The following is a 27504-nucleotide window of genomic DNA, read 5'->3' on the forward strand; positions in this document are numbered from 1 at the left end:
GGGGTGGGCTGGTAGAAGGTGAGGGGAGGGAGGATGTATTAGTAAAAACGTAAACGCAAGGAAAATTGCAGATCAATCCTCCATTAGCGGCTTTTATTTCTATTTGGTGCCTTAGCTTTGAGATAATTAGGGGTTTTAAGAGTTTTTTTCAGCTTAGGCTAGCGTGGTTTCTTGGAGTTTTGCAAGTACGGACCGCAGTTTCCAATGATTATCGATAATGTTCTATTTAGGGAGGTGGTGGCCTGGTGGGGCGGCTCATCATATCTGGAGTTCATTCCTACAACTGCAAGTCTAGAACGCGGCTGCAGGCTGCAGCGACTTGCAACTAACAAACATAACTACTTCAACTGGTTTCTTTTTCCTTTTTAGAAGTGCCAACTACTTCAAATATAGGATTTGGCATTGATGTGTTATATCTCCATTCATTTTGAAGGCCTTCTTTGGAACATGGGATTGTAAAAAAATGGAAATAGGAAAGACATAGGAATTTTATAAAACATAGGATTGGAAAACGTAGGAAAAATTGTATAGGTAGGTGTTTGGATGGGCGTAGGAAATTCATAGGAATAGGAATATTAGGAGGTGCCAATGCATTAGTTTAACTAATAACGTGACAAAGTGTTATGTTTTGAAAAAACATCATACGCAATAAGAAGGTCACCTACATGTGGACCAACATTATAGTAAAAGCATCGATCTTATCTCCTCACAGAGCTATTTTCTTTCCCACCGGTCAAGCTTTCCTCTCGAGATGTGGGGCAGCTCACAATGGTGAGAACTCCAGTGTTTTTTTTCTTTCTTTCTTTCCTTTTGATAAAGGAGAACTCCAGTGGTTGTTGCGAGCCTGCGACCGGCCTGTCTTACTCCTCCATTCCGGCAGTCGCTCCCATTCTTGCCAGATTCCTGCTGCAGGGGTAAGCTCGAGCAGTTGTGGCGGCGGTTTCAAGCGGCTGCAGGTGAGCTCCAGGGGCACCGGTTGCCGGAGGGAGCACTTCTCAACGTCGATGGCCGGTCCTTCTTCTACTAGTGTTTATCTCTTCGTGTTCTAATTGAGTTTGGTTTGTTCGGCCATTTGTTCTTCACTCGTGTTCTTTTTGCCTGGTCCCTAACGACGAGTTTGGCCGTCGTTGTGCCTTGATCTTACCGCGAGCTAGTGAAAGAAAGAGGTTCGAGTGGATGTTTTTTTCCTGTAAAATTCCTGTAAAATCGTAGGGTGCCAACAGTATTCCTCTGGATTTCCTAAGATGCTTTCCCGCGTTCCAAAGACATCTACAATCCTCATTCCTTAGGATCGCTGAATCCTACGTTTTTCCTTTGGTAATCCTCCATCCCAAAGGAGGCCTAAGTGAATGATATAGATGTATGATTGAATTGTTGATTGAAGTTTGAAATGTCTTATTTCTTCAAACATAATTTGACTAGTCAATTATTTTAGTACGTGGCAAATGATAAATTTAGTGGGAGACGATGGGAAGTAGGTCACACTGCGGCGATGTGGGGCAGTGTGGTGCCTCTATTAGCTCTGGGAGGAGATGACCACTTGTTCAAAGAGTTGAGGATAATACAAGAGAATTAATAACTCGATCAATACGAAAGCAATAGAAAACGTCATAGATAGGAGAAGACAGATGAGGCAGTGCAGAGCGTGGTGGTCAGAGAAGAAACAACGTTAGCTTGAGAGGCTGAAGAAAATAAGAGTTCTCGTAATCGCAGCGAGAGGTGAAGGAAGTAGCATGACTCCATTGAGTCGTTCAACAAGAGATCATGTGGTCATGCTTGCCCTAACAACTCTCTAGGTTTAATTTCCTACATTTCAAAAAAAAATGGAGCAAACCCTCCAGCGCATGAGATCGAATTACCTTGTCAATTCAGTGTAATTTTATGCAACCTTTAGTTAACTAAGTATTTGCTCCAACCTCCGACCATGTATAATAATGTAACACAAAAACACTGGCGCCAACTGGACAAAGCATATCACAAGATCTTTTAGCCGTGTCGGCCACAAGAGCTCCTTGACAAATCAGTCGCAGCAGGCCGCGAACGGCAAAGACAGCGGTACTCAATCCCTAGCAGATGACAACACGAGAAAAGTCAAAGATGCAAACGGCATCCTCCCTCCCACACATAGACCCATCTGGGAAAAAGGGGGCCGAGATGACAGCGACTTGCCGTGGCGGATCGGATCGGATCGGACGACACGCGCACGTCACATCGTCGTTTCCTTGTTTGTTTGGATTTGACGCACGCTCGTCTTAGTCTTAGCGAGGAAGGAAGGAAGCGGACGCGCTTTCCAGTTGGAGTCGTCGTCGTCCCAGCCCAGGACTCCTCGTATGTTTGTTTGGCTACCACGCACACGTTTCCTCCTGGTCCTCCCAAAAGTTATATTCTCCCACCCGCGAAATACCCGATCCTTCAGGGTGGAGAAAGCAAAAAAAAGCGGATGCAGTCTCTATCTCCAACTCGACCCGGCCGTCCAATGCGTTGCAGAAGCAGGAAGGCGCTTTGGAACGGCACATACTCTCCTAATCAACGTCTCTCAACAACTTGCCTAACATAATCAGCTCGCCCTCTCATTACAGAAAACCTTTTTTTAGAAGGCTCGCATTGCATGCTTAGTACTATTACGTAGTACAAGTTAATTAAATACTACTACATGGGGTGCATCTTTACCTAATAAGTACCAAGTTGCAAATGATTTTTTTTTCGCAATTTTTTTTAGTGAAAGAAGACAAATAGTCGGTCGTCAATAACTATACGCTATGCACTGGGCCTTCAAAGTACTGTCAGCCCATGGGTTGGGTTCAGTCCACACGCATTCGCTCGGCTCGGCCTTTTCGATCGAATCCGATCGAGAGACTACGGACCAGCCCATTTCGGAGCCCAAAAGCCGCCGTATGAAGAAGGTTGCAGTCTGCTCAGCCCATTTTGGAATAAGAGTTGGCCCATCCCAATCCCATCGGGGAAACCGCAGCTCGCCTGCACAAGTGGTCGTCGTCGTCGTCGCCGCTGCCGTCGTCTGCCAGTCCACAACTCATTCGCGGGAGGTGGTGGCACTCTGCAATTTGCCACCCTTCCTCCCCTCGTCCCCAACCCCGGACCGCCATCGCCGGCGACGGCGAGGACGCACCGGCTTCTCTCTCGCTTGGGCCTTGCAGCTGCAGCTCAGATTTGCAGGGGAGTTCAGATGGTTCCCGTCGTGGAGGGGGAGGCGCCCAGCCAAGGTAAATGCGCTCTGCCTGCTTCCTGCCTCGCCCTGCTCGCAAACGCGGTATCGCCAGAGGTTACATTAGTGGATTGCCCTTTGCAGTGTGGGTGTTCTGTTGTTTCGCTGAATTTGTTCGCACGTTCCCCACTGCAGATATTAGATTTTGCTTTTTTCATTGTCTGAATAGGGATCGGATGATGGATCGCTGCATGCCTCATTGGTGAGGACCGGGATGCCTCCCCGAACAAGTCCACTCTGAACAAGTCCACTTGTCCAATGCGTGCTGAATTCGGTGATGATATGGTTGCCATGTCATGTACGCAGTAACGCAGCCGTGGTGCTTTCCTGGTTCGTGAATCAGTTGTTACTCATATACACAGAATTAGTACATCGTTTCATTTGTCTAAATAATTTAATCAGTTTAGATATGCAATATTTCCTCATTTCACCAAGAACTACACTATCTGTAATATTCGATTCTTCTACCATAAAGAGAGTTCGATACGATAACTGTTGGAGGACCGGATACACTTCTACAATCTGTGTGACTTGAGATGTTCATTATTGGCTTTGTGCAGGTCATAAATCTGCAAGACCGTAAAAGACTGATTCCTGACCAGGAGTATGTGTTTTGAGGATCTTCAGGTAACAGGTATACAGTATCTCAGTTAGGATACGACCCATTTTGTAGATTGCAACTAATTAGCATACTAGTTTGTTAATTATAGTTTTGCATGCCAGGGATCTTAAAAAGTTGTTTAAGACAACACCCTCTTCAGGCTCTTCTTTTAATTTTTGTTCCTAGCTTGATCTTCACAATTTAACTAGTTAGCTAGCTTAGGGAAAAAATGAGCTAGGTATTTACTAATGAGAAAAAGATCGAAATTGTTTTCAGTTAATCTTAATTGCCACCTCAAAAGTTTTTTCCTGATGTGTTCACTTGGGTGTGAATACAGATGCAAAGCAGTAGACCAAAGTAGGTGATTTGATTGAACAAGTGAGAATTTAATTGGAGGAGATGCATCATGCATGCCATGAAACTGAAATACGGGCAATCAACGACAACTGATAAATGCTACATCCATCATTTGGTGAATATGTACCTGAAGCTTGAAAGGCATGTTTTTGTTACGAACCCAAAAGAAGATGAATTGTATTGCCCAAAAACTAGGCTCCAGGAATGGTCGCTTCTCAGAAGCTGCCAAAGAAGTGAAAGCACCATTACTTGGTCTTTATTCACCAGTATGCTGTAATGCTGTATACTGAACATATTGCGGAGTCACCAAAAAGATGTATGATTACTAGAAGCTAATGTCACCAATCCTTTGGATGTGAGTCTGACATGTTAGGAACAGGCTCCTAGTCGAAGCAAAACAGAGACCTCGTTACATGAACCTGTTCATGGTTTTCCTATTAGAAACTGAGCGTCATATCAGTGTTTCAACATTGGTCTATTTATAAGACTAATAACTACTATTTGGTGACCCTTCCTTTTCAGAACCACTGTTTAGAACAGTCAGGACCAATCTTTAATCCAGATATCAGTATCCAATTGTCTGTTCTATATTGCTAGTGTAACTGATACTATGTTGATTTTACAGATGGCTTATATAATACCATTGCCTGGTTCCCCTACGTTTCATTCAGTTACTGGAGTAAGTCATGGAAATTACATAATGGTAAACAGTAACAATTTTATCAGTTATGCTACATGGACAATTTACAGTGCTCCCAATAACAACATCTGGTATATATTACTGATTGATGATGTCATCATCCTTGTTAGAAATATGTTGCAGTGTCATGTGTTCCACTATAAATGTCTCTTTCATCAATGCACACATGGCAATAGTATCCAAAATACCAATGCTTGCTCAGCGCTGTTGTTCTATTGTGTTTCTTTGAACTGCTTCATTTCGCACACCATTGTTGGCATCAAACCTTAGTTGGCCAATTCCTTTTGAAATCTTTTCACGCTTCGCAGCGCTCTCACTAAATGCCAACAGCTCAGTTGTAGCTCTGTAGTCCATATATTAGCTTTACAAGATCAAAACTGCAAGTGGCCTTTTGTTTCCAAAAGAAACAACCAGTAGGCGAGCCGGACACCAGGTTCCCTGACTGTCAGAGTGATAAAGAGTCATCTTGCTCAAAAGACTGCCAGAGTCATGGATCATTCTTTCCCTTGCTCTGTTTCCATTTCTTCAGCTAACACATCTCACCATCTGCAGTTTCCTCACTGGACGGCACTTCCTTGCAGGTGAAATGAAAACGACTGTCTTACACACCGCGTCGCCGCGAATAATTGGGTATGGAGAACCTGTCTCCCTGAAAACAATTCAGAGACTGTAACTATATGGTTCAAAGTTCAGACCAGGGGCATGGACTGGAGGGGCAAGGCAAGGACGGACACGGACGCCCGCACGGCCGGCCCGGGTGTCCGGCCGGCAGCTACAGTGCGCCACTCGCCGTGTGCACGTGCGCATGAACTTGTCCCCCCGGTGTTCCATCACGCATTCATGCGCGCTGTGGCTGTTGCTGATTTTGACTCGGTGCTCGTGGAGTCGGGACACACGGGGGGTGGCCCGAGCTGGTGTGCGGCCGGGCGGACACGGCACATGCCCGCGCAGTTGCCGCCGCCACTGTTCATCAGGGAGACGCACTGCAACTCCTCAGAGGCTGTGCTCCGGAGTCTCTCCCCCAACCGCTGCCGCTACAGTGATGCAGATGCAGCACGCGCTCAAACTTTTGCTGGGAGCGCTGCTGGATCACCCTGATATTATGTTCGCCGTGCCTGGTGTTCCGGTTCGCGGATGCAGACGTGCAGAGCAGAGGTGGTCAATTTCTGGTGCAGGGTGAAGAGGGAGGTTCTTGAGACTGGTTGCTTGCGCCAGCACTGATGATTTGGTCAAAGTGTCTTGCAACAGGGGATTTTTGGGCATAAACACAGTGCGTGGAGATCCCAGTGACACGTAGGCTTGGTCAAAACACTGGAGATCAGATCAGAGGACTGACTCCAGCTGACAAGCTGCGTGCATGGGCTTGTGCTGCAGCTACATGTCTGACGATATCTCTGACAGGGCATTCAGACATCGTCCTGTACCATACCTGAAGAAGCTTATGATTGGTTCACTTGGCCTCATAAACAAATGAAGGCTCCTCTACTAGTCATATAAGCATGGAATTCATCCATCCATGCAGGCACAAGTGCATGGCAGCATATGTACTATGCACTCAAGAAGCAAGCAAACATGGAACAAGCGAGGGAGTGACAGCATGATGGCAGTTGAGGTACGCAATGCAAGTGCTTTTTCTCCGGAGCAGCAAGAGCAAGCAGGGGGAGGCATGCAATTAGGGCATATTCTACTGCAAGCACTTACGGCTAAACATCACATGATCACCACCATTTGGAAAGAAAAGAAAGGATGCGGGGGTGGGGCCCGCCCCTAATGACCCTTTTCTAGCCCAGCACAGCAGGTGTTTGTGTCTCATCTAGTAGTGGGTACTAGGAGGGGGCTTAGGATACTGCCTAGTGATCTTGAGACATGTGCTGCTGCTAATGCTTCATTAAAGGGTGAATGGATCGCAGGACGCTGCTGCCGCTGCCGCTGCGAACACACCCGCGCGCCATTATTTCTAATCTCTTTTGTTTTGTTTGCTTTTGTTGTGGTAGATTAGTAGGGGGGCGGATGATGATGCACTACTGCGAGTCTGCAACCTACGGCCACCAAATATTTTATACGTTTTTAATTTGGCACTAGCATATCTTTCAGCGATCACAAGAAGCTACGGTGCCTACCCTGCTCATCATCTGCTGGCCCATTGGAGGCAACCTTGCTACAACTGGACAAAAAGTTTTATTTTTCATTTCTGTTTTTGCCCCTGCTTGGAAAATACAGTAGTTTTTATATATATATGTTCCACTACTAGCTTTTACTAGTTAGTAGACGCAATTCCATCTGATGCATGTAGCGTTATTAGTACTGCTGCAGATGCATCCAATTGAGATTTGCTCAAACACTAGAAAACGGGAAAACTAAGAAAGGCCGGTTGGTTTGAATTTTGAGGCTTTACATTGTTTCAAGGAATTGGCGTATATATCTAGGATTATGGGTTAGGGTGGTCTGACTTGACATAAAATTTTGATTACGACAAATACGGCATATATGCGATACAAGTATATAATTCACCAAAAGCACATAATGATATATTCATAAGGTGCACTACAATTCCAAACACATCTTAAGATAAACAATTAAGTCTGTGATTTACATAGATATTGGATTGTCAGATGAACAATTTTGATACATGTATCTTGGGCAGCAAAATACCCCATGTGCCATAAATGCGGAAGAAACATTCTCCTGCACTAGCTATACCTCATTTACATTCAACGCTCTACAAAATACACATTTCTAATTTGATTTGAGGTAACGATGTACTTACTACCTTGGAGCATTTGCTGTGTATATGTAATGATAGAAAAAAAAAGTAAAAAATGCAGGCAAAAGTAGGGGAGGAGGAGGTGTCGACCTACTAGGTGGCGTAGCTGCTAGAGGAGGGAGGGAGCGAGGTGATCAGTGCATGTGTGAGTTGAGAGGTGAAGGAGAGGTGATCGAAGAGAGACCGGAGGGAGAGAGGAGGTGAGTGAGAGGCATGCATGCATGTGACTCTTGGCCCAGCGGCCATCAAGTCGATCGGGCTTCGATCTATTGCGCTTTCTTGTCAAGCTGCTGCTGCGACAAGGGAGGGACGGGGCATCCCTATTGCATCTATGTGCTCGTGGAAACGGCCGAGCTGATGGATGAGATGATGAGGCCACCTGCCCTGCATCCGATCCATCGCCTCCGTCCGATCCGCCTCTCGATCCATCGATCGCCGTTGCCTGTGGAGGGAGGGAGAGAGAGGAAATATTTTTTTTAAAGCTACTGTTCTGCTACAGTGCAACCAGTACGAGGCCACCACATACTACACTTGGACACGCGAGCGACCCATAGCTGGCGTTGGAACAAAAGGCGTGGCCTTTTGCTGGCTTCAGTTTTTCTTGCTCCTCTCTCCTCGCTCTTTTCTCACCCCTCTTTCTTTCGCATTTGTTTTTCTTCTTTATAAAAATCCTCCTCAGAAACGTGTTTACAGTATAGATATAGTTAACTCATGCATGTACTATGGACAATTTTGTTGATAACGGTTCAAAAACAACAAAAAGAAAATTCAAAATATTTACATATGTGCTACAAAATTCTGGTAAATTAAACTTGGACATTTTAGCACAGAGGCTAATAGCTAAGTTAGGAGTTAGTTTGTTGCAGCCACTACTGTGTTGAACAAGAAGGTAGCTAGAACACAAGGGTGTGGGGGCCATCACTTGACTTGGGATTTTGTCTAGTTTCCCTGCCTGGAGGATTAAGCAGGTCCATAATTGCATGCATTACAGTAGATGATCGAGGTTCTGTGTTTTGTTTCCTCTGAGGTGTTACAGTAATCTTCAGTGTTGTCTTTCTGCAGCCGATTTTAGATTCACTGGCACAAGTGTTTCTGTTGTCAGCTTCATTGGCAGGTCACGTGATGTGTATGTCAGGTCGTAATTCGAATCATCATGTCGTGGCCATACCCTTTGTATGAAGCTCAGACTGCAGGGAAAAGCAGCTTCTCTAGTTAGTTACAGTTAGCTGAAAATTAGCAGCTTTTCGTAGTGCAACACAAGTCAATGGCAGCTTAGTATCTTTCTAATACCTCAGTTAATGCAAATTCCATTTCAGTATGGTCAAGAATAAGAAGAGGTGCTGTCGGTTTTTGGGGGCTGCAGGCTGCAGCATCCATTCGAATCCACAGGAGGATGACAGGGAGGCAGCCGGCCGGCCGGCCTGAGTGTGTCATTCAAAAACCTAGCTAATGGCACACCTCTCAAGGCATGCAGCACCTCTGGCCGGCATCCCTCTGCAGCAGGTTGCTCCTCAAGCGACGACCCCCAAACTCCAAAGGGAATGAGTTAGTTAAGCATAGGGATTTGGGCATTATGGCAGGCTCTCTCTCTCTCTCTCTCTCCTTTTTCCTTTTCTCTTTCTCTCTCCTCCTCCCTTGGGTGTGTGTGTATGTCCATGTCTTTGCAGTACATACATACACAACGCGCGCACATTCATGTGGTGTTGCGGATGGGGACAGAAAGGGACTGAAATGAGTGAAAGGGAGTAAAAGAAGAGTCAACTCGTGTATTGCACAGGGCTCGAGAGCAAAGGCCAGCAAGTACTCAATTATTGGGACCTCACCCACATCACTGTCAATGTCACATTTTAGGGGCCCTTTTAATCCCTTCTGTATCCAACAACGCCAAACAAATAAACAAAATAAACAATGCAATTCGATCGCCTCAGTACTTCCTTCAGAGTACAAGAATCTTCTGTGTGCAAATTTTTACCCAACACTTACTCCGATCCCCTTGTGTCTGAGAGGTGTTCCTTTTCTTTAACTTTAGGGCAACATATTGAAGTTGTTCATGGGACTTTTGTATTTTTTTTCCTGGTCAATTGCTCTATATACCAAAGAACTATGAAGCGAAAAGGAAATTAAACTACCGGTATACCTAATATGTGCGTGATTGGATGGAGAATGGCATTATATTTTAGAAGAAAAGGGAATTAGACTGCAGGTATTATTCCACGCTGACGTGGCCAACTTGCTGCATGAGCCGGTAAAAGTCCCAGGATTATCACACATAACATATCATATCAGATAAGTAGAGGCAAAATCCATTGCATTATTTACAATAACAATCAAGGGATGATTACGCAAACACACATATCAGTGGACACTAATTATTCTCCTTTTCCTTTTTGCCTTGGCTGAATGACCCATGGTGCCTGTTTGTTGCATGTAGAGCGCACTGTTCATATGTGCACTAAAGAAAAAGTTAGGCATGTTTCTTATCACAAGGTCCTTTTATTGGTGCTCTGTGGAAAAAATGAATTATGCTTTGACCCAACCCAATATAAAAGAGAATCTAAATGTAAGGTATTCCAGATGCAGTTACACTTTTCCATCAAATTCAGGGGCTTAGAAAAATGCACACGTCAAGGCATTGAATGAATAAGTCAAAAGGTGTGTTTTATGAATTTGACTGAATACACCTTTATGTATCACAAAAGAATTGTTACGTTCCAAATTGCAATGGTCAATGAACATAGTGGCTTAATTGGAAACGTCATAGTTTTCTTATGCAAAAATATTATCATTCTGCTGGGATCATGGTTCTTGCAAGTGCACATTCTTTTGCAAGGAGCGCGCATAAAAAATTACAATATACTCCATCCTTTCCAAATAATAGTCCGTTCAGATTTTGTCCTAACTTAAACTGCTATAATTTTGACCAAAGTTTAAGAAGAATAGATAAAATTATAGTCCCAAATAAATACACTACCAAGCTATATTCCATGGTCGATTTAATGAACTAATTGATTTTAATCTTGTAAATGTTGTCACAAATTGCCTATAAACTTAGTCAAAGTTAAAGAAGTTTGACTTAGGACAAAGTTAAGGTGAACTAATTTGAAACATAGGGAGCATATAAAAAGATAAAACTGTGGCTAACCATATGTGTTATAAGTAGTTAGTTATGAACATTTATTCTTTGTCAATATGGTCTTTGTTCTCTGTCCCAAATTCAAGCTATCATAATTACATTATATCATTAATCATTTTCCAACTAACATCTTAATTAGATTTTTTCTCTCCATTTTGCTGATGATCAAAACAAATTCCGTGATTGCATTTTTTAGTAAACATGAAGACATACTGTAACTTTTAATTTGGGTGGTCATACGCACCTTACTACCAAGCAAAGATTAAAGCTAATAAGGGAGTTATATTCTAAATATTGCTCCTAGATTGCATATTTGCATGTTTCAAATAGAAGGGTGTGTATATCATCAGGTGGTAACCCTAAAAAGATAAATATATCAAACCTAAAATTACTTGTTATATAGTAAAAAAATCGCGACCTTTTTATTGTGGATAAATTTCGCCCAAATAATTTGATATCAAGTTGGACCCACATGTACTGCTGTACCTGCAACGCAATGATATGTCTCATTTCTTTTGAGTCCGGCTGAAGAGAGATGAATGTGGTGATGATTAATTCACTCGATGGCAGGAAGAGAATATATGCATAGATATTCTTTTCTTGCCTGGTTCAGACAAACCGCTCCAGTGTTGTACAGGGGAGAAAATGGGACCTGGAGAGAATGGAAGCTGGCCGTTGTTTTATTCCAGCCCTTTGCTGAGTGTATAATTGGAATTCACCTGGCCTCATTCATCCATTATATTGTTTCAGGACAGCAATCTTTTCATCTAAATTTATTGAGTTAAAGGTGGGCTGTGAACTGACAACTGAGATCAAACTCGACAGTCAGATAATAATATCCGTTCATAAACAGATAAACCTAATTAAATCTTAGTAATTATTTTTTTAGATGATGGAAAATTTTTGGCTTCTGGTGGCCACTTCATGTCATCAAATCTTATTTCCGGGATCAATCTTTAATTTCAAGTGCACGCTACTATATATGTTATTTGGACATTTGAACTTTTTCCACTGTTTGGATAGATCAACTCCCATCGACAAGATACCTTGTCCACACATGCACCCTTTACACACGCATTCTTTCCTTCGTCTTGATCTTCGTTTTCTTTTTCTTTTTTTTTACTGAAACGACATAGATCGTCCATATAACCTACCGCTGGTTGGTTGGTCTAACCTTTTATCATCATCAGATCGTGAAAGGACTCACTAGCATCGCTACCATACAAACATCGATCGATCAGTTGAGATGAGAACTTGACTGGATCAAGCCGGCAATAATCTCGACCGATCGATCGATCGATGAGCATTGCATGGGTCTAATTTAATCTCCCTTTATTTGTAGACCAACAGCATACACACAAGATATACATTACACATGGTAGCTGATCATTTTGGTCTCTGGCTGTTGGCCACTCCAACATATAGTGCGTACTGGGCTATAGCTCTGGACGACGGAAAAGGACTTGAGTTGAGTTGGTCATCACTGTTTTGAGGATTGCATCATGAGACACGCTGTGTCTACATGGAGCAACAGATGATGGGGACCCACTAGGTAGAGACCAAAGACCTAATAAGCTAATGAGACTGCCTGTGGCTAACTTAACCAACAAAAGAGGCTAGTAGGGATCGATGGTATACAGATGTAGGATCAGAGGTAGTAGGAGAAGTGCTTGCAGCTGCTGGAACAGCCGGAGTGGAGACCCATGCATGTTTTTGCTATTGAGCTATACTATACGACCTTGTCATATGGCTTGCTGTCACGTCACACGGTCACGCAACAGCAGCATGTAAATGCATTAAGAAACTAATATAGTTGTCAACCTCAACTTCAAGTTTCAAGAAAGTATATATAGTAGCCGCACTTGTCAGCGTCAATTTTACTGTTACTTCCATGCTAATTAAACAACGGCAGGATGTGTGTAGTTCAAGGTGTACTTCAGTTTTGATCATTTCAATTACAGAGCTGGTCCTTTTTCTTTTTACCCCTGTTTCCTTTTAGCATTTCTTGGGGCCTGACTGTACATGCCTTTCGCATGTGTAGTCCTCTTTTGGAACAGGAATTTCATGAGAACTATGCATAATCATTTATTTGAATTCCCGTAGGAATTGGGCAAAATCCCTCATTCCAAATGTACAAGGGTCACACATGGTTTGTAACGACTCTTGTTCTTTGATCATGCAAAAACATATACTACTCCCAATGTTCTAATCTTGAAGTTTATAGAAAAATATAACATCTAAAATACCAAATAAATGCACCATCGAGATATATTTCATGGCGAACTCAACAATACTAACTTAATGTTGTATATGTTAATGTACTTTTATAAATAAATTTATCAAAGTGTAATAAGTTTGACGACTTTGGATAAAACTAAAAACACATTGCATTTTTCAACATCCGGAGTAGGACTTGTCATCACTCACTAATATGGTTCCATGCATTATTTGTGTTCACACCATCACATTAAGTCCTTGCTTCTCTTTCAGGCATTTATCCTCGCTTCGTCCAAAAAAGCAATAAACTCGCACGCAAATTCACCGTTCAAGACTAACATGATTTGCTCGAAATAAACCGGCGAGATGATGCTAAAGCGGGACGACGGGTACGTGCTACAGGGGACATGAGAGCGAGAGACAAGCACAAGGGAAGGTGCGCCTTCCCCTTCCCCTGGCGCAGCCGCAGAGGATCCCCTGCAGCCTTGGGCGTGCTTTACATGATGATCAGCGACCTTTTTAAGGCAAGGGAGGAGAATCATGAGGCGCTGACAGGTTCTAGACCAAAGTGGTGTCGACGCCACGCCATGCCATGCCGCAGCAGCAGCAGCGTCGTCAGAGCAGAGAGCCAGGGGGCATGTGGTGACAACAAGACACCAATTTAAAACGCCATTGCCTCAGCAACGAACAAGCTCAGGCTACAGGGAGCTGCTGCATGCAGGGATCCATCCATGTCGTCCATGCATGAAGCTTCTCTCACTAGTCACCAGTGTCACTGTTCACACTCTCACACCCCCCTGCCATGGCGTCGCTTGCCCTGCCGCCTCACCCTACTGCCGCCTATAGTGCCGCCGCGCGCGTCTGGCCTCTCCCTCCCATGGCGTTCGAGAACGTGGTCGAGGAGAGAGAAAGCCAGAGAGAGAGAGAGAGCAGAGTCAGAGAGGTAGGGCCGGGGCCCCACCGGGCAGCAGCGGCTTTCGCGGCCGGCCGGAAAGGGGGGTACCCGACACAGGCCCCGAATTCCCGCCACGTGGCGAGGCATGCGCCGTCCGCTGGCGCCTAGACGGCCGGGATGGCCCCACGCTACGGGCTCCCTCGGGCACTAGCTGATGGCCTGCTGCGGCTGCGCTCTCCCGTTCCGTTTCCCCTCTCTCTTTCTTCTTCGCTGCTTTGGTGCCCCTTTTTTCCACTGCTCCAACCTGCAAAAACAGCTTTCCGGTGATGGCACAGGCCGGCGAAAATTCCCAACAGTTTTTTGAGAGTGCGTGCAACATTTCCTGTCTGTAAGCAACAAGGTACCAGTACACTATAGCATGCAGCAATGTTTGCTTCTCCCAAAAGATTTTGTTCACCAAAGCCAGCAAAGGTGTTGCTGGAATGTACTACATGCATATGCATGTCTCAACATTTGCTATTTTAATTTGTTGTTACTCATAAACGATCATGAGGAAATGAAATGAAGGGGATACATTTTCTATTTTTTTCTATGGACTTTACAAAATCTCTTTATTTTCATGCATGTACATGGTACAATAATGCATCAACATACTATACTTTTAGCAAAACATTTGTTTCCGACTAACACATTCAATATGGCAATATGCATGGACACGATGCTAGCTAGCTACATTAATGCAATGGTATTAAGCAAGCTTAAAGTTTATGCACGAATTGAGTTTGTTGCAGCTGGTAGGCTCCATGCTTGTGTAGCGTACGTTACTTTTGACCATACCTACCTAAGTGGAGCTGCCTATATATATAGTCCTGTCCTTGTACTTCGGGTACCTAATAAGTAGTACTATATCATTTACAATCATACGCTTTTTTATATTTTTTAGAAGAAGAAAAAAACAAAAAGAGGCCAGACATGCTCTGTTATTGGCAACCATAAAATTACCGTTAATTTGATGTCTTCACCATTTGATTAGTAAAATCAGTAGATATTCTAATGTTTTATTTTAAAAAAAATTACCATGCACGCATGGTACTGGTATAGTAGTAGCAGTATTCACCCTCTGTTGGACATGGACATCAAATAATAGAATAATACACTCAGATAACGGAAGTAAATTATCCTACCAACTGAACTACCAGCAAGTGCAGTGCATGCGAGTTGGGGGAAGAGTAAGACGACGACCACGCTGCAAAGGTATTCTTTCTCCTGTCAGTAAAAATTCCTCCCTGTCCTCTGTCGCCATGTAGTCATGCTGTTATTGACAAGGCATGAGCGAGAGGCCACGAGGGCCAGGGACACCTCCGGTAATAATTCGGCAAGGCGAGGTACAAAATGCAAGACGGGAGCGAGCTGAGGCAAAGGCAAAGCAAAACAAACTCTGCAAAAAGAAAAGGGGAAAAAAAATACACTGCCACATCCTCTCTCTCTCTCTCTCTCACCCCGTTTCTTCCTTTTCCTCTCTCTCGCATCCCTTCTCTTTCATCTGGTTGGGTGGACAGAGAAGGGAGCACGCAAGCAAGGGAGCGAGGGGGAGAGAGAGAGAGAGCTGTGCGCGAGCAATAAATAGAAATTAAGGTCCGAGCCGCCTCCATGGCGGCGTTTGCAGGCGCCCTCGAATTCCTCCCCTGCACCCACTCCTCTCTTCTCTTCTTCTTCCTCTTTATATAGCCTCACACCTCATCTCCTCACCACCCCAAAAAGCAGCTCTCTCCCTCGCTCGTCTGCTTCCGCGTTCTCTACCACTACTCATCAGCAGCTAACCTCCTCCCTCCCTCCCTCCTCCAGATACTACTTCTAGAGAGAGAAAGAGGAAGAGAGGCTTAGACCCAAGACCAAGAGGCCAAGAGCGGAAAGCAATTAAGCAAGAAGACGCGGATTAGAGGCGAGAGCTTCCTATTTCCAGCAAAGGCAAGGTGAGTAGCACTGCTAGCAGCGGTAGCACACTGATGAGTGATGAGGAGGTAGCAAAGCTTCTCTCACTACTCCTCCCACATGCACATGCCACTCATCGGCAAGCCTATCCTCATCTCCTACACGCTTGCTTACACAAATCTCTCTCTATGTCTATGAGCTTCTCTCTACAGATCTACGATCCATCCATCCACTACTGAGCTATGTCAATCTATATATGCAGCGCAGCTCATCTAACCTACTACATGTCACACAACCCCATGCCCGCTGCCGTGTTCTGCTGTTGCTGTTGCCTCTGCGCGGCTTCTGCTTCTGCAGCTGCCTTTTTTCTTACTCCCAAGATCTCTACTTGTTTTTTTTTGCTGTAGGAGCTGAGCTAGGTGAGAGAGGCTTCTTTGTGGTGCACTCTCTCAGCTCATCTTGATGGGTGGTGGTTGCTGCCTCGCATGGCTGGGTTCTCTCTGAGAGGCGGCGGCGGAGGTGGAGGTGGGAGAGGCGGAGAACGCGGCGGCGATCACCCGATCGGCGCCGACAGCCTGTTCCTGTACGCGCGCGGGGCGGCCGCCGCGGCCGCCGACACGGCGGCCAGCGGCGGCGGGGGCGGGGGGATAGGGTTCCAGCTATGGCACCCGCACCAGCAGGCGGCGGCGGCCGCGCCGCACACGTCGCAGTTCTTCTCCTCCGGCGTGGCCACGGGGGTCGTGCTGGGGTTCTCCTCGCATGACGGGAGCGGCGGGATCGGCGGCCCCGGCAGCGGCGGCGCGGGGGGAGGCCGGGCGGGGACGAGCTGCCAGGACTGCGGCAACAACGCCAAGAAGGACTGCGCCCACATGCGGTGCCGCACCTGCTGCCGGAGCCGCGGGTTCAGCTGCCCCACCCACGTCAAGAGCACCTGGGTCCCCGCCGCCAAGCGCCGCGAGCGCCAGCAGCAGCTCGCCGCGCTCTTCCGCGGCGCCGCCAACAACAGCGCCAGCGCCGCCGCCGCCGCCGCCGCCGCCGCTAGCAAGCGGCCACGCGAGCTCGTCCGGTCCCTCGGCCGCCTGCCATCGGCCAACTCCGCTATGGTCACCACCACCACCTCCTCAGGTATGGCGCCTCTCCTCCAGCACCGTCAGGCATGGCATGAGGCGTGGAGTGTGTAACCAAATGAAATGATGGTGATGCCGGGTTGCAGGCGACGGCGGCGGGAGGTTCCCGCCGGAGCTGAGCGTGGAGGCGGTGTTCCGGTGCGTGCGGATCGGGCCGGTCGACGAGCCGGACGCGGAGCTCGCGTACCAGACGGCGGTGAGCATCGGCGGGCACACGTTCAAGGGGATCCTGCGTGACCACGGGCCGGCGGACGACGCGGCGGTGGGCCAGCTGCCGCCGTCCTCGGAGTACCACCAGCTGACGGGGCAGGCGAGGGAAGGGTCGTCGCCGGCGGGGAGCAGCGAGGCGGCGGCGACGGTGGCGACGTCGGCGGCGGTGCTCATGGACCCGTACCCGACGCCGATCGGCGCCTTCGCCGCAGGCACCCAGTTCTTCCCTCATAACCCTAGAACCTAGCTTAATTAGCTAGCTGCTGCTTCGATTCCTATCCTAGCTTAATTCCTTGATGGTTTCATTTACTTCCAAATATGATGAGCATGAGCTAAGTCATCGTCGTTGTCGTCGTCGTGATCAGCAAACAAATTCGAGACAAGAAGAGAAGAGATTTTAATTGTTATTACTACTACTACTCATTGGAGTCGGTGATCGATGAACACTAATGTGCGATCAATCGAGTATAATGTTGTTAGCTAGAGTTAGTACTACTACTTGTTGATCAATCTTGTTTCGACGTTATAAATCATATTAGCCACCTTAATGCAATGCAAAGAGAAGAATTTAAGTGTAGCTTCATTCCTCAAATGACGGGAGTTGTTTTTTTCCTCCTCAATTGTTTACTCCATTTGACATGCAGCATGTGATTAGTTAGTGCTACTGCAGAGTATCATCTAGTTTAGTATAAGCTAATCCTCCCTAGTATAAAATTAAGTAGCGTACTACACTAGTACTACTACGTAGATCACAATGTGCTTGCCTACACTAATCTACTTTTGTATATATACATATATATGCATGGGGAAGCTTCTCTCTCTGGATTTGGATTGTGTAAAGCTGGGTGTTTCTTGCACTGGTGTTTTTTATATGATTTGTTGCATGTTTTGGGCTCTACCGATGCATGTTTTGTTCCTCCAGTTTGGTTCTTTTAAAGCAACTTGCTGTTCTGCCTTGGGATGGACGAGCAATCAGCTTGTGCTTGCTCCAGAGCATGGAAAAGTACAGCAGTATTTCTATGCATTTTTGCAGGGATTGATGTGGCTTTTTGATTAGTTCCTTTGGCTAATCTCGACAATGCTGCCTTGTAACATCTTGGCTTCTCCCTCCTCCTCTCTCTCTCTCTCTCCTTCTCCATTTCTCTCTCTAGAGTACATAGTGACCTTGTCACACCACTGTTCCTCTTTTCCTAGGGGTACTATTTGCAATATTCTTTTGGTGAAGTGACGTAGATCAATGCTGCAATTCTTTAACAATAAAAAGGGAAATCCACCATATACCAGTCACATGGAATGATGGAAGAATGTCAACAATGTACATGATTTGTCGTCTAAAGAAACAATGTACATGGTTTACTCTTATAAAAAAGCTGTAGGGTTGATCCAATTAAGCCTACTAGGCATTAGTCTCTGAGTTCACACAGACAGAACAATATTGCTTTCACTTGACACACTTCTCACTTTCAATTAATAACTACCTGTGCATTATATATATATTACATTACCCACCCATAAATTTTGAAAAAAAAACACAAAAGGTGTACGTACTACAGTTTGGTATGTGGTCTCTTGTCCTAGCTTCACTACTCTGTAAAATCTGATAGCTCGGCCGGCCTACACGTAGAGTGGTACAGTGTACTGTCCTTGCGCTATGTCTAGCTGTAGAGCCTCATCTCTACTTCGCTTGTTCCTTTTCCCCTTCTCACTGCAACTATATATTTTGGGATGTTGTAGCTTTGTACACCAGGATTATTGTTAACGCAGTTCTGTGGACCGACGACTAATCAAGAGTAGATCTGCATGTTCTCCTCCTTGTGGTGCATGCATACATTTGAATGCCTCTCTCACAATGTCATACACATCATCTACATTGGTCAAAATGGTTAGCACATAGACAATATCACTTTTGGGGGTTTAGTTTTTGTATGTAGTGTTGTATTCGAAGTTAATGTATCTAGTTGAGCTTCATGCTTGTCCTTCCTATTCTCCCTAAGTTCACTTAGCGATCTATGTTTGCATTCATATATGACGTAATTCTAGTAAATAATGGTGGTTACTTAGAAAGTACAGGGCATGTATAGATGATTTTTCAAATACATTATTATTAAATCAGAAAAAAACAGTTTAATTAGTTTGGAATAATTGGAATTGGATATACATAAACTAATACTCATAGTCCCTAGCTCGGATATGATGCATGCACATATCTAACTGGAGATGCTTAAAATTTTATCACTTACATATAGAAAGTGTAGAATTTCTTACAAAACATATGCAGTGCTATATTAGAAGAAAACTTCCCTCCATGGAAGAATATCTCATGCAGTAATATTGTGAAAACCAAGAACACTAGCATTACTCCATTATTCTGAACTGTTTTTGGGTTCTGAGAATGTACATCATGCTTTGTAGGTCGTTTACATATGCCCAATTTTTCTTTCATCAAGTAAGATGCATGAAATTTTCAAAGGTGAGAATTATATTCGTATGTTCTTTAAACTCAACTCGATCTGTCATGCATTTTAGTGGTACTACACTCTTTTGTGTTTCTGTGGCTTGATTATATACAAAAGGGTTGAAGTTACGGTGTGTATAAATTAAACTGTGACAAATATATGTAGTTTATGTAGTACGCTCTATTTTTTTCTACATGCTTTCTGTGTAGTTTTGAATTGAAATTTTTGAAACATTATACTTTTACTCTTGGTCATAAAACAAAAATATTATATTACTCTTAGATAATTCAGAAGAAGCATATATGAGTGGCTATAGAATGAATTGCTTAAAACCTAAAACACCACAATGAAGTGTAACTATGTCAGATTTGGCCAATTTTCTGCTGGGAATATAACAGCTAGGAGTAAATTGAATTTTGTGTGTGTGTGTGTGTGTGTGTATGTGTGTGTGTGTGTGTGGCTGTCCACCGTGAATTGTAGGATATGAATAAATGTAACCCTTATCAGTTGAGAAAGCCTTGTTTTTATTCTCTCAACTACAAAGGAGATGTACCAATGCAAACCCCCACTACACATGAGAAAAATATAATGTGTTTGAATAGATCGTGGCTATAGAATATTTATATAGTCGTGCACCCTAATCTTGGATTTGTGAAAATGACATAACAAGTACAGTTTATTATGCAATTAAATCTTCTAGCAGTTCGTATTGATTGATGATTCGATGTAACGTATGCACAGTACGCTAGTTTGTGCTCGTTTTTTTTTTTTGGCTAGCCTGCAATGCATGCATGTGCGAATTACTTGTCTACTCGATCGTTGTCTAGGTAGCTAAACATGCATGCGTGCTGGTTCTAGATGAAAAGAAGCTAGATATGTCTATGCTCCTATGCACTTCTCCAATAGTAAGTACAAGTAGTTTCAGTGCAGGTATGTGAGTATATGTGTCTGTATTGTATTTCATAAAAAAAATACATGTAATTGTAGACCTCCTACCAAGCAATCAAACAGTTTTTTCCCAATTTTGGGCACCAAATATATATAAAATAGATAGATCGATAATGTACAATTAATGTTAGTAGATTCATCTAACATGAAAAGTACTATCACGACATATATATAATAATCCTTCTTGGGTTAGATATATCATGCATATTTTCATGGAAGATGGTATTAATGTTCCATATATCTTGATGCGCTAAACTTGTGATCGGAGTAATATGATGATTTTTCATCTAGGCTTTCTTTTGCAAGGCGGCTGAGTTTTTATTGAGTTAAGTTAGATCCTCGATAAATTGGATTGGATCAATTATTAAATAGCAAATATATAGTTCCACCGTCAGTAATGGTTACTAAATTTGCATGCCAAAAACACAACTGTATTTTCAAATCCAGCATGCCAATTGCAGGATTTTTATACCATGTGGTTAACAAAAATACCTGACAACTTACGGAAAACTAAATTTGTAAAAAAAGGAGACCTCACTTAGGTCTTGCATGTACATGCATGTATTCGTGATCTGGATTTAGACCTTAATGCTATCCTTTTCCTGTGGTACGTAGTAGAGCAATAGTAGCTCGCACTAAAATGCGATGCGTGATGAATAGTGTGTCTTCCCCACTTCACATCCATGGTTCACAAATTGAAGGTCGTTTTCTTGTCATGAATACACCTATGCATACATCTCCCTAGCTACTTACATATAGGGTCCTAATACCAACAACAGAATATTCATTTTCTATGATCTCAATATATAGTCTCCGTTATGCATGTATAGACGTCGCAGATTCAACAACCTATATATTTCAGTTGATTAGCCCATCAAGCAATTAAAGTTGCATCATACTATCCTCTCACATAAATAATTGCAGACTAGCATATATGCCTAACTAATTAGACCAACCATACGAATCCGGTTTTACCCTTTTCAAAGAAGTGGACTATACAAAGATTAAAAAAACCAAAGTAGTTGATGTGTATTGGTCATATACATTGGTGCACAACGCATAGAAGCCCCCAATTACACATCTCCATCTCATACATGGGAGGAGGAAAGTGACATGCATGATGAGTTAGGCCTTGTTAGATTTTGTGGACCACTTGACCCTCTCCAACAACAAATTTTGACCTCCTCTTTCATGAGCAAGCAAGAGGTAGCTGCTAAGCTAGCTCTCCCCCCTCCCTTTGCCACCTCCAGAATCCTGCTGCAGCAAAGAAGGAATCAGACCTAACAATTAAAATTTATTGGGCCAATGCTATCCACACCTAACACCCTGCCCTGATCTATATATGTGTACAACCACAGCTACATGTCTATAGGGACCAAATTGCAAAGTTTCATTTATTCTCAGTTGAGATTTGTACTCTTCATAGTACACTGGGTCAGTGGGCCCGGTGGGTGCCAGCTTATTGGGCCCTCCTAGTCAGCTTGTCCGAGCTTGAATAGGTGCAAGAATTTCACTGCATGGGGGAAGTGTAGTGCTGAGCTAGCTAAGCTTGTTAGGTTAAGGCCACCCTCTCTCTCTCTCTCTTACTAATTGCCATGGATGCATGATGATTAGATGAAGTAGCACTTAGGAGTATAGCTATTAGTGTTGGGATGGAAATGGAAGCAGCAACAATGCAATGCAAGCATATGAAGATGGTCCCAAATGTAAGAGAACTTTAATTTGTAAAAGGATGGGAGATGGCTCTCACATGTCTCTTTTGGCACAAATTTGTAAAATGTTTAATTGGCCGATCACAAATAATGGCACTTAATTGCAGTTCATGTGTAGGCGTACGTCGCTAGAGAATAGGGCATGTGTGTATTATGTATTGGCTGAAGGCAGGAGGACATGAACAATAATTTCTTTTGCGGCGTAATTCTTTTGCACTTAACTATTGGTAGCAGTAGTAGATTATAATTTCCGGGACCATTGTTAGTTATGAGAGATCACGAAGGGGTCAAAGTACATTTTTTGTTAGAATGAACCACTGTGTTGTGCAGGCAGCATTCTGGCATATTTGTTAGAAAAACAAGGGTGTATACATATTAAGCATGCGACAACAGTTCTACTACTGTATCAAGAACCCTGTTGGTAGCATATACAGCGGACGTAATGTTGGGTTGACCTATAAGTTTGTTTTTTCTTTGAAACACACATTACATGTACACACATGTGGGAACTGACACCTATGCTCCCTACCCATATGAACACCTTTTTAGATAATTTTTTTTCTCTTCTTTAAGATAACTTTTTATTTGCTACGAAATTCTTGAAAAATCCTGTCGATTTTCTTCATTGTTTATGTTGCACGGCGTAATCACCTCCCCCGATGAAAATGAAAGGGATTAACAAATCCACCAAATATGAGATTAACCGAATAAGATCCAATATAGAGTTGTAATGTAAAAATCCTCCAAAAAAAAATCTTCAGGAAAAAAGGTCACCATTGACAGCATGCATGAGGACTAATTTTAATACCACACACACATATACCTACCCTGCACTTTTGTCTTGCATGCATCATGCTATATTGCTAATGTTGCCTCCCAACCTTTTGCTAGGATTAGTTAGTTAGGAGAAAAAAGAACACTACTGCTGCTTGCTTGCTGTAGTAGCCGCTGCTCCCTACTAGCACTCTACTACTAGTCTACCGCTACCACATACTTAACCACGAAGCAGAACAGTATCAAGAGCCGCATGCATCCATCGGTATCCTATACAAAGACAAGACGCGTACGCGCAGCGCTGCGATGTGATGATCGGCAGCCGCGCAGCACATGCGCGCACCAAACCGCGTCGTCCCTTGTCCCGCATGTGCCCGCGCCGCTCGCCCGAATAAAACTAGGCCTCTCCCCCAGCCGCGCGCGCCGGCGATTTAACCTAACCAATTCAGATTAGCGCTGCATCGATCCACGTCGTGACAAGGGCAGAAATCGCTTTGTTAATTTGCTTTGCTGCTTAATCCGCCGTCCCAATCAAGGAGACCAGATGGAGCTGCTGGCCGGATGCTAATCCAACAACAACTGGATGAGCATAGCATGGCAAAGTCATGGCATGTACTGCCTCTCGCCGCTAGGAAAGGGAGAGTAGGAGTAGTAGAGGCCGGCTAGAGGCTAGTCGTCGCATCGCAAGGCAAGGAGGTGGCCTTGGGCAGTGCGCGCGCGGCTGGGCTGGCCCTGCTGAGACCTGACGCTTTCTTTCAGCGCCCCGGCCTCGTCAGGACCGAGGCGATAGTACCCTGTGTTTTCTAGTGCTTGCTGATGGGAGGCAGCAAGAGCCCCGGCAAGTACCCTTGTGTTTCCTCTTGGAGCTGAGCTGGCTACATATCCAAGCTAGCTTATTGGCTGCACAAAACTAAGGATTGATTGCTTTCTTGGAGCTGAGTACTTAGTAGTACAACTAGTTTTGCTCAACAAAGTACGCCGTCTTGGATATGCGTATGTGCAGGAACAGCACGCATGTAGCTAGATCACGCTCGATCTTTTGCTTCCTCAGCTCCAGTCTCCGGAGAAGAGTACACTACACCCACGACCGAGGCACTGACCCCCTGCGCACCTACCTGAGACAAAATTTACCGACTTGCATCATGACGACGCCTGCGCCGGGCATCATGTCCACTACGCAACACACGCACCGATCGAAACACTGTTGCAAGCGCGCGGTAGACTGCTCGTTTACACTCAACAGTGAACACAAGCACGTAGTACAGTACAGGGGATACTGTGTATCGCTGCACCGGCCGGCGAGCACAATCCATCTCCACGTACGACGAGCTGGGGCGAGCGAACAGGCCGAGGACACTGCTGGACAGTGGACACCCAACGAGAGTCCAACACCCAAGCAGACATCTGCGGCTGCAGGTGCCTGGAGTGAACTGAATCTGAACCTCAATGGGCTGCACTTGCATGAGCATGGGTTGCCAACTCGCCATCGATGGCAGGATGGGCGGCCGCTCAGCTCAAAGGAGATGCAGTGCCGTGCAGCAGCAGGTCAGAGAGGGAGCTCGGACGGAGACGACACAGGGGAACTTCCAATACATGTTGGATCGGATGGGGCGTGGAAGCAAACGCAGCGCAGCGAGCCAGTCTGCGCCGCCTGCTGCTACCCTGCTGCTGGCTGGGGCCTGGCCGCCTGGGGCAGAGCCCACCTGCTGGCTGCTGCGCCTGCGCCTGCGCCTGCGTGGTCCTCTCCGCTACTCCGCCGGCCACCTTCTGAACTCGTCTGACACCAGTGCGCGCCCGGCAACGGCAAACCCGGATCCACTTCAGAATCATCAGTACTACGCGCGTCAGAGATCGGGCACCACGTAGCCGTAGTAGTACCCATGGACAATCATCGTCAATTCAATTCGCACACACCCTCAATTATTAACATCTTTCTCTTCTTCTTCTTTTTTTTTCCAAAAAACGTTCCACGCACGTTTTTCATTAAGGAGGAAAAAGGAAGACAAAGCGATCCGCAAGAATTCTTGTTTATCTTGAATTTGATCATTACTCTCTACTCACAGTTGCTTTGACAAATACACAACAACATTATGGAGTATTTCTGATCTGTGAATTGAACTATCCCTCTGACTGAAATTCCGTGTCTCCACTTGCAATATGTGTAAAAAAAATGCAAGCCTGATGAAAAAAGTGATAATGGATTCAGCAGCTGACCTAATTATGGCGCTGTACACATATTGTCTCTATGTGATCATGACATCACTGTAACTCTCGATTAATTAAACGATTATACTACTAACAACAAGCAGCTGCAGCTGCAGCTGCGGTGGATGGATGCTTCTTTCGTTTTGTCGGCTACCTTGTCGAGGCCGCCCCCTTTTTCCTAGCTATTAGCTAGCGCAAATTACGGCCAGCTTTGCCTGGTGCCGGGCACTAGTCCAGCCACCTTCTCGATTATTCTTCCCCTTACCCACTCCATCGTCGCTTAATCCTGTGATCAAGCATCAAAGCGATGCGTGCCGTTACTGCCAAAAGCACACCAGCTACAACTGCTTCAGGACCTTGCTTGCATTGGTCTACCACTATCTCTAGCTAGGGGAGGATTTTGATGATGCAATCTGAGTTTTTTTTTTGCTTCTGATTTCTTGCATTTCTTTTATTTGTCCTGATAATTTTGCTTAATTGAGCAAATAAAAACTCTTTCAGCTAGGCAGCTACAGGTGGCCAATACTATTTGCTGAGTATCCAACCAAGTTGTGTGTAAAGTGGGTATCTGTAGCTATAGCGTGTGAGGAAGAACCATGCATCTACCAAAAGATCGATCGAGCCTTCCAAATCCAACAATCTGTAATTAGCATCTAGGATGTAATTAGCGCTGTGAGATCATTTATGATATGGTAATGCTGCTTCACTCTCAACTAATCCCATAGATTTCATACCGGGGAAAAATATGTTAGTAATTGTGGTTGTACTTTGAAAAAAAAGAGTAATTGTAGTTGTTTCCAAATTCCAATACGATGATGATCATGAATTTGTTGACTAGTAGCTGTGTGATTGCGAGATGGCATGCCGATCTAGATGCAGCTTCGTCAGAGATTGCCAATGCGTAAGGGACAAACTAAGAGCCCCGTAGGTAGGTTCTCCGTTCTCCTTGTGTCACTGTCCGCAAGATGAACAAACTTGGAGGGAAAAGCCACTTTCCCCCCGACCAGTGGGTCCGGTTCGATTACCACCTTTGACTTATGGCGCCGCAAAAAGAAATTACTGAATCGCCTTGATTTGAGCACAAGACCTCTGATGGATGGGGAGAGGTAATGTCAGCGTGTCTGAATCCTGATCTTGTTTTTTTTTCCCTCGAAAAGACAAGTTCTGATCTCGTGATAATTACGTTTGAATGAAGGGTCATTTAGCCAAGACCAAAAGAAACACAAACATGACCGTCTCTTTTAAGAAAAAAAAAGTTCTTTAATTTTTTTTTATGATGAGATGCAGCATGATGTATCTCCATCACTGACAAAGTGTCAAATACCACTGCTTTTCTGCTGGCGATGGGATATTTAGAAGATGTTGGGGTTCATGTGACGTCGTCTTTAAATTTGATTATCTCGGCCGGCAGGTCGGCCCGTGCACCTTTGTTGGGGCCCTTTTGCTGCAGAAAGTCCGGTCAGTTTGTACCTTTGAGCCCAAAGCCCAGTCCGTCCCATTCTCCTCTCGTCTTTTCGTTTTGGGAGCAGTCCTTTTAATTAATAACTATTATTACTAGAATAAACATTTTCTTGGACGCGGGCAATCAACTTGATGATGATTTCGGAACCGGTTTCGCATGATTAAGAAGCCAGCACATGGCAATGAAAGTAAAGCACACGGCGCCGAAAAGACACTGTTTGTCTCTCTTGCTTTGGGCTCCTTTCTCTCTCCATCGTTTCTTTTTTGAACACAGTCCCTTTTTGGAACAACTAGTGGATTCCAAAGCAAAGCATGAGTAGGCCGACAAGTAGCATCGCATTCTCCTAGGGAGTAGGGTGAGTTTGACCAAAACTCGACATTCAGATGCAATGAAAACGAGTACTAATGCTTGAAATTATAAACACCACGGGGTAGTAAACAAAAAAAAGAAGATAAGGAAGGATCCTTCTCACAAAAAAAAGAACAGAGAGGAACGAGATCACCAACAAAGAAAAAGGACGACAGAAATGATGGCATGCATTCGGGATGCAGGCCCAGCTAGTTAGGTCCCACGGAAGCCCAAAACTACGTTCATCGAGCGCCCTGGGCGCCCACGAACGACGACGGGCCGACGGATAGGCCGGTTGCCTTGCAGACAAAATTGCTGGGACCGGCGGTGCTGCTTCCGATTGATTTTTTTTTAAAAAAATTGGAATTTGTGACACTGATGATATTTATCGACATGTCAAACCGGGATCAAAAGCATGCAAGTCAATCCAACCATCATCA

At 44.6% G+C, this 27504-nt stretch overlaps 1 protein-coding gene and 1 long non-coding RNA gene across 3 annotated transcripts; both read left to right on the forward strand.

Moving 5' to 3' along the window:
• The first annotated feature begins 2700 nt into the window (after positions 1 to 2700).
• On the forward strand, positions 2701 to 6858 carry LOC117851932 (uncharacterized). 2 transcript variants are annotated; one of them, XR_011898098.1, is made up of 5 exons: positions 2701 to 3221; positions 3393 to 3553; positions 3784 to 3857; positions 4807 to 4860; positions 5463 to 6858. It is a non-coding gene; the product is annotated as an uncharacterized lncRNA (long non-coding RNA). The 2 variants fall into 2 exon arrangements; XR_004639683.2 differs by having other exon boundaries at positions 2707 to 3221; positions 3784 to 6858.
• Positions 6859 to 15302: 8444 nt separating this feature from the next.
• Positions 15303 to 17736, forward strand: LOC117851606 (protein SHORT INTERNODES 1). Its single transcript, XM_034733446.2, has 3 exons — positions 15303 to 15863; positions 16230 to 16947; positions 17036 to 17736. The coding sequence occupies exons 2-3, from the start codon at positions 16308 to 16310 to the stop codon at positions 17404 to 17406; spliced, it is 1011 nt and encodes a 336-aa protein (XP_034589337.1). The 5' UTR covers positions 15303 to 15863; positions 16230 to 16307; the 3' UTR covers positions 17407 to 17736.
• The last annotated feature ends 9768 nt before the right edge of the window (positions 17737 to 27504 follow it).

This window comes from Setaria viridis, chromosome 4 (assembly GCF_005286985.2).
Source record: "Setaria viridis chromosome 4, Setaria_viridis_v4.0, whole genome shotgun sequence".
In the NCBI taxonomy this organism is placed as follows: domain Eukaryota; kingdom Viridiplantae; phylum Streptophyta; class Magnoliopsida; order Poales; family Poaceae; genus Setaria; species Setaria viridis.

Excerpts from the sequence above, each read along its gene's own strand:
- LOC117851606 (XM_034733446.2), top strand. The coding sequence starts at position 16,308 with ATGGCTGGGTTCTCTCTGAGAGGCGGCGGCGGAGGTGGAGGTGGGAGA. Across the intron at positions 16,948-17,035 it reads CACCACCACCACCTCCTCAG|GCGACGGCGGCGGGAGGTTC; the intron begins GTATGGCGCCTC and ends GCCGGGTTGCAG.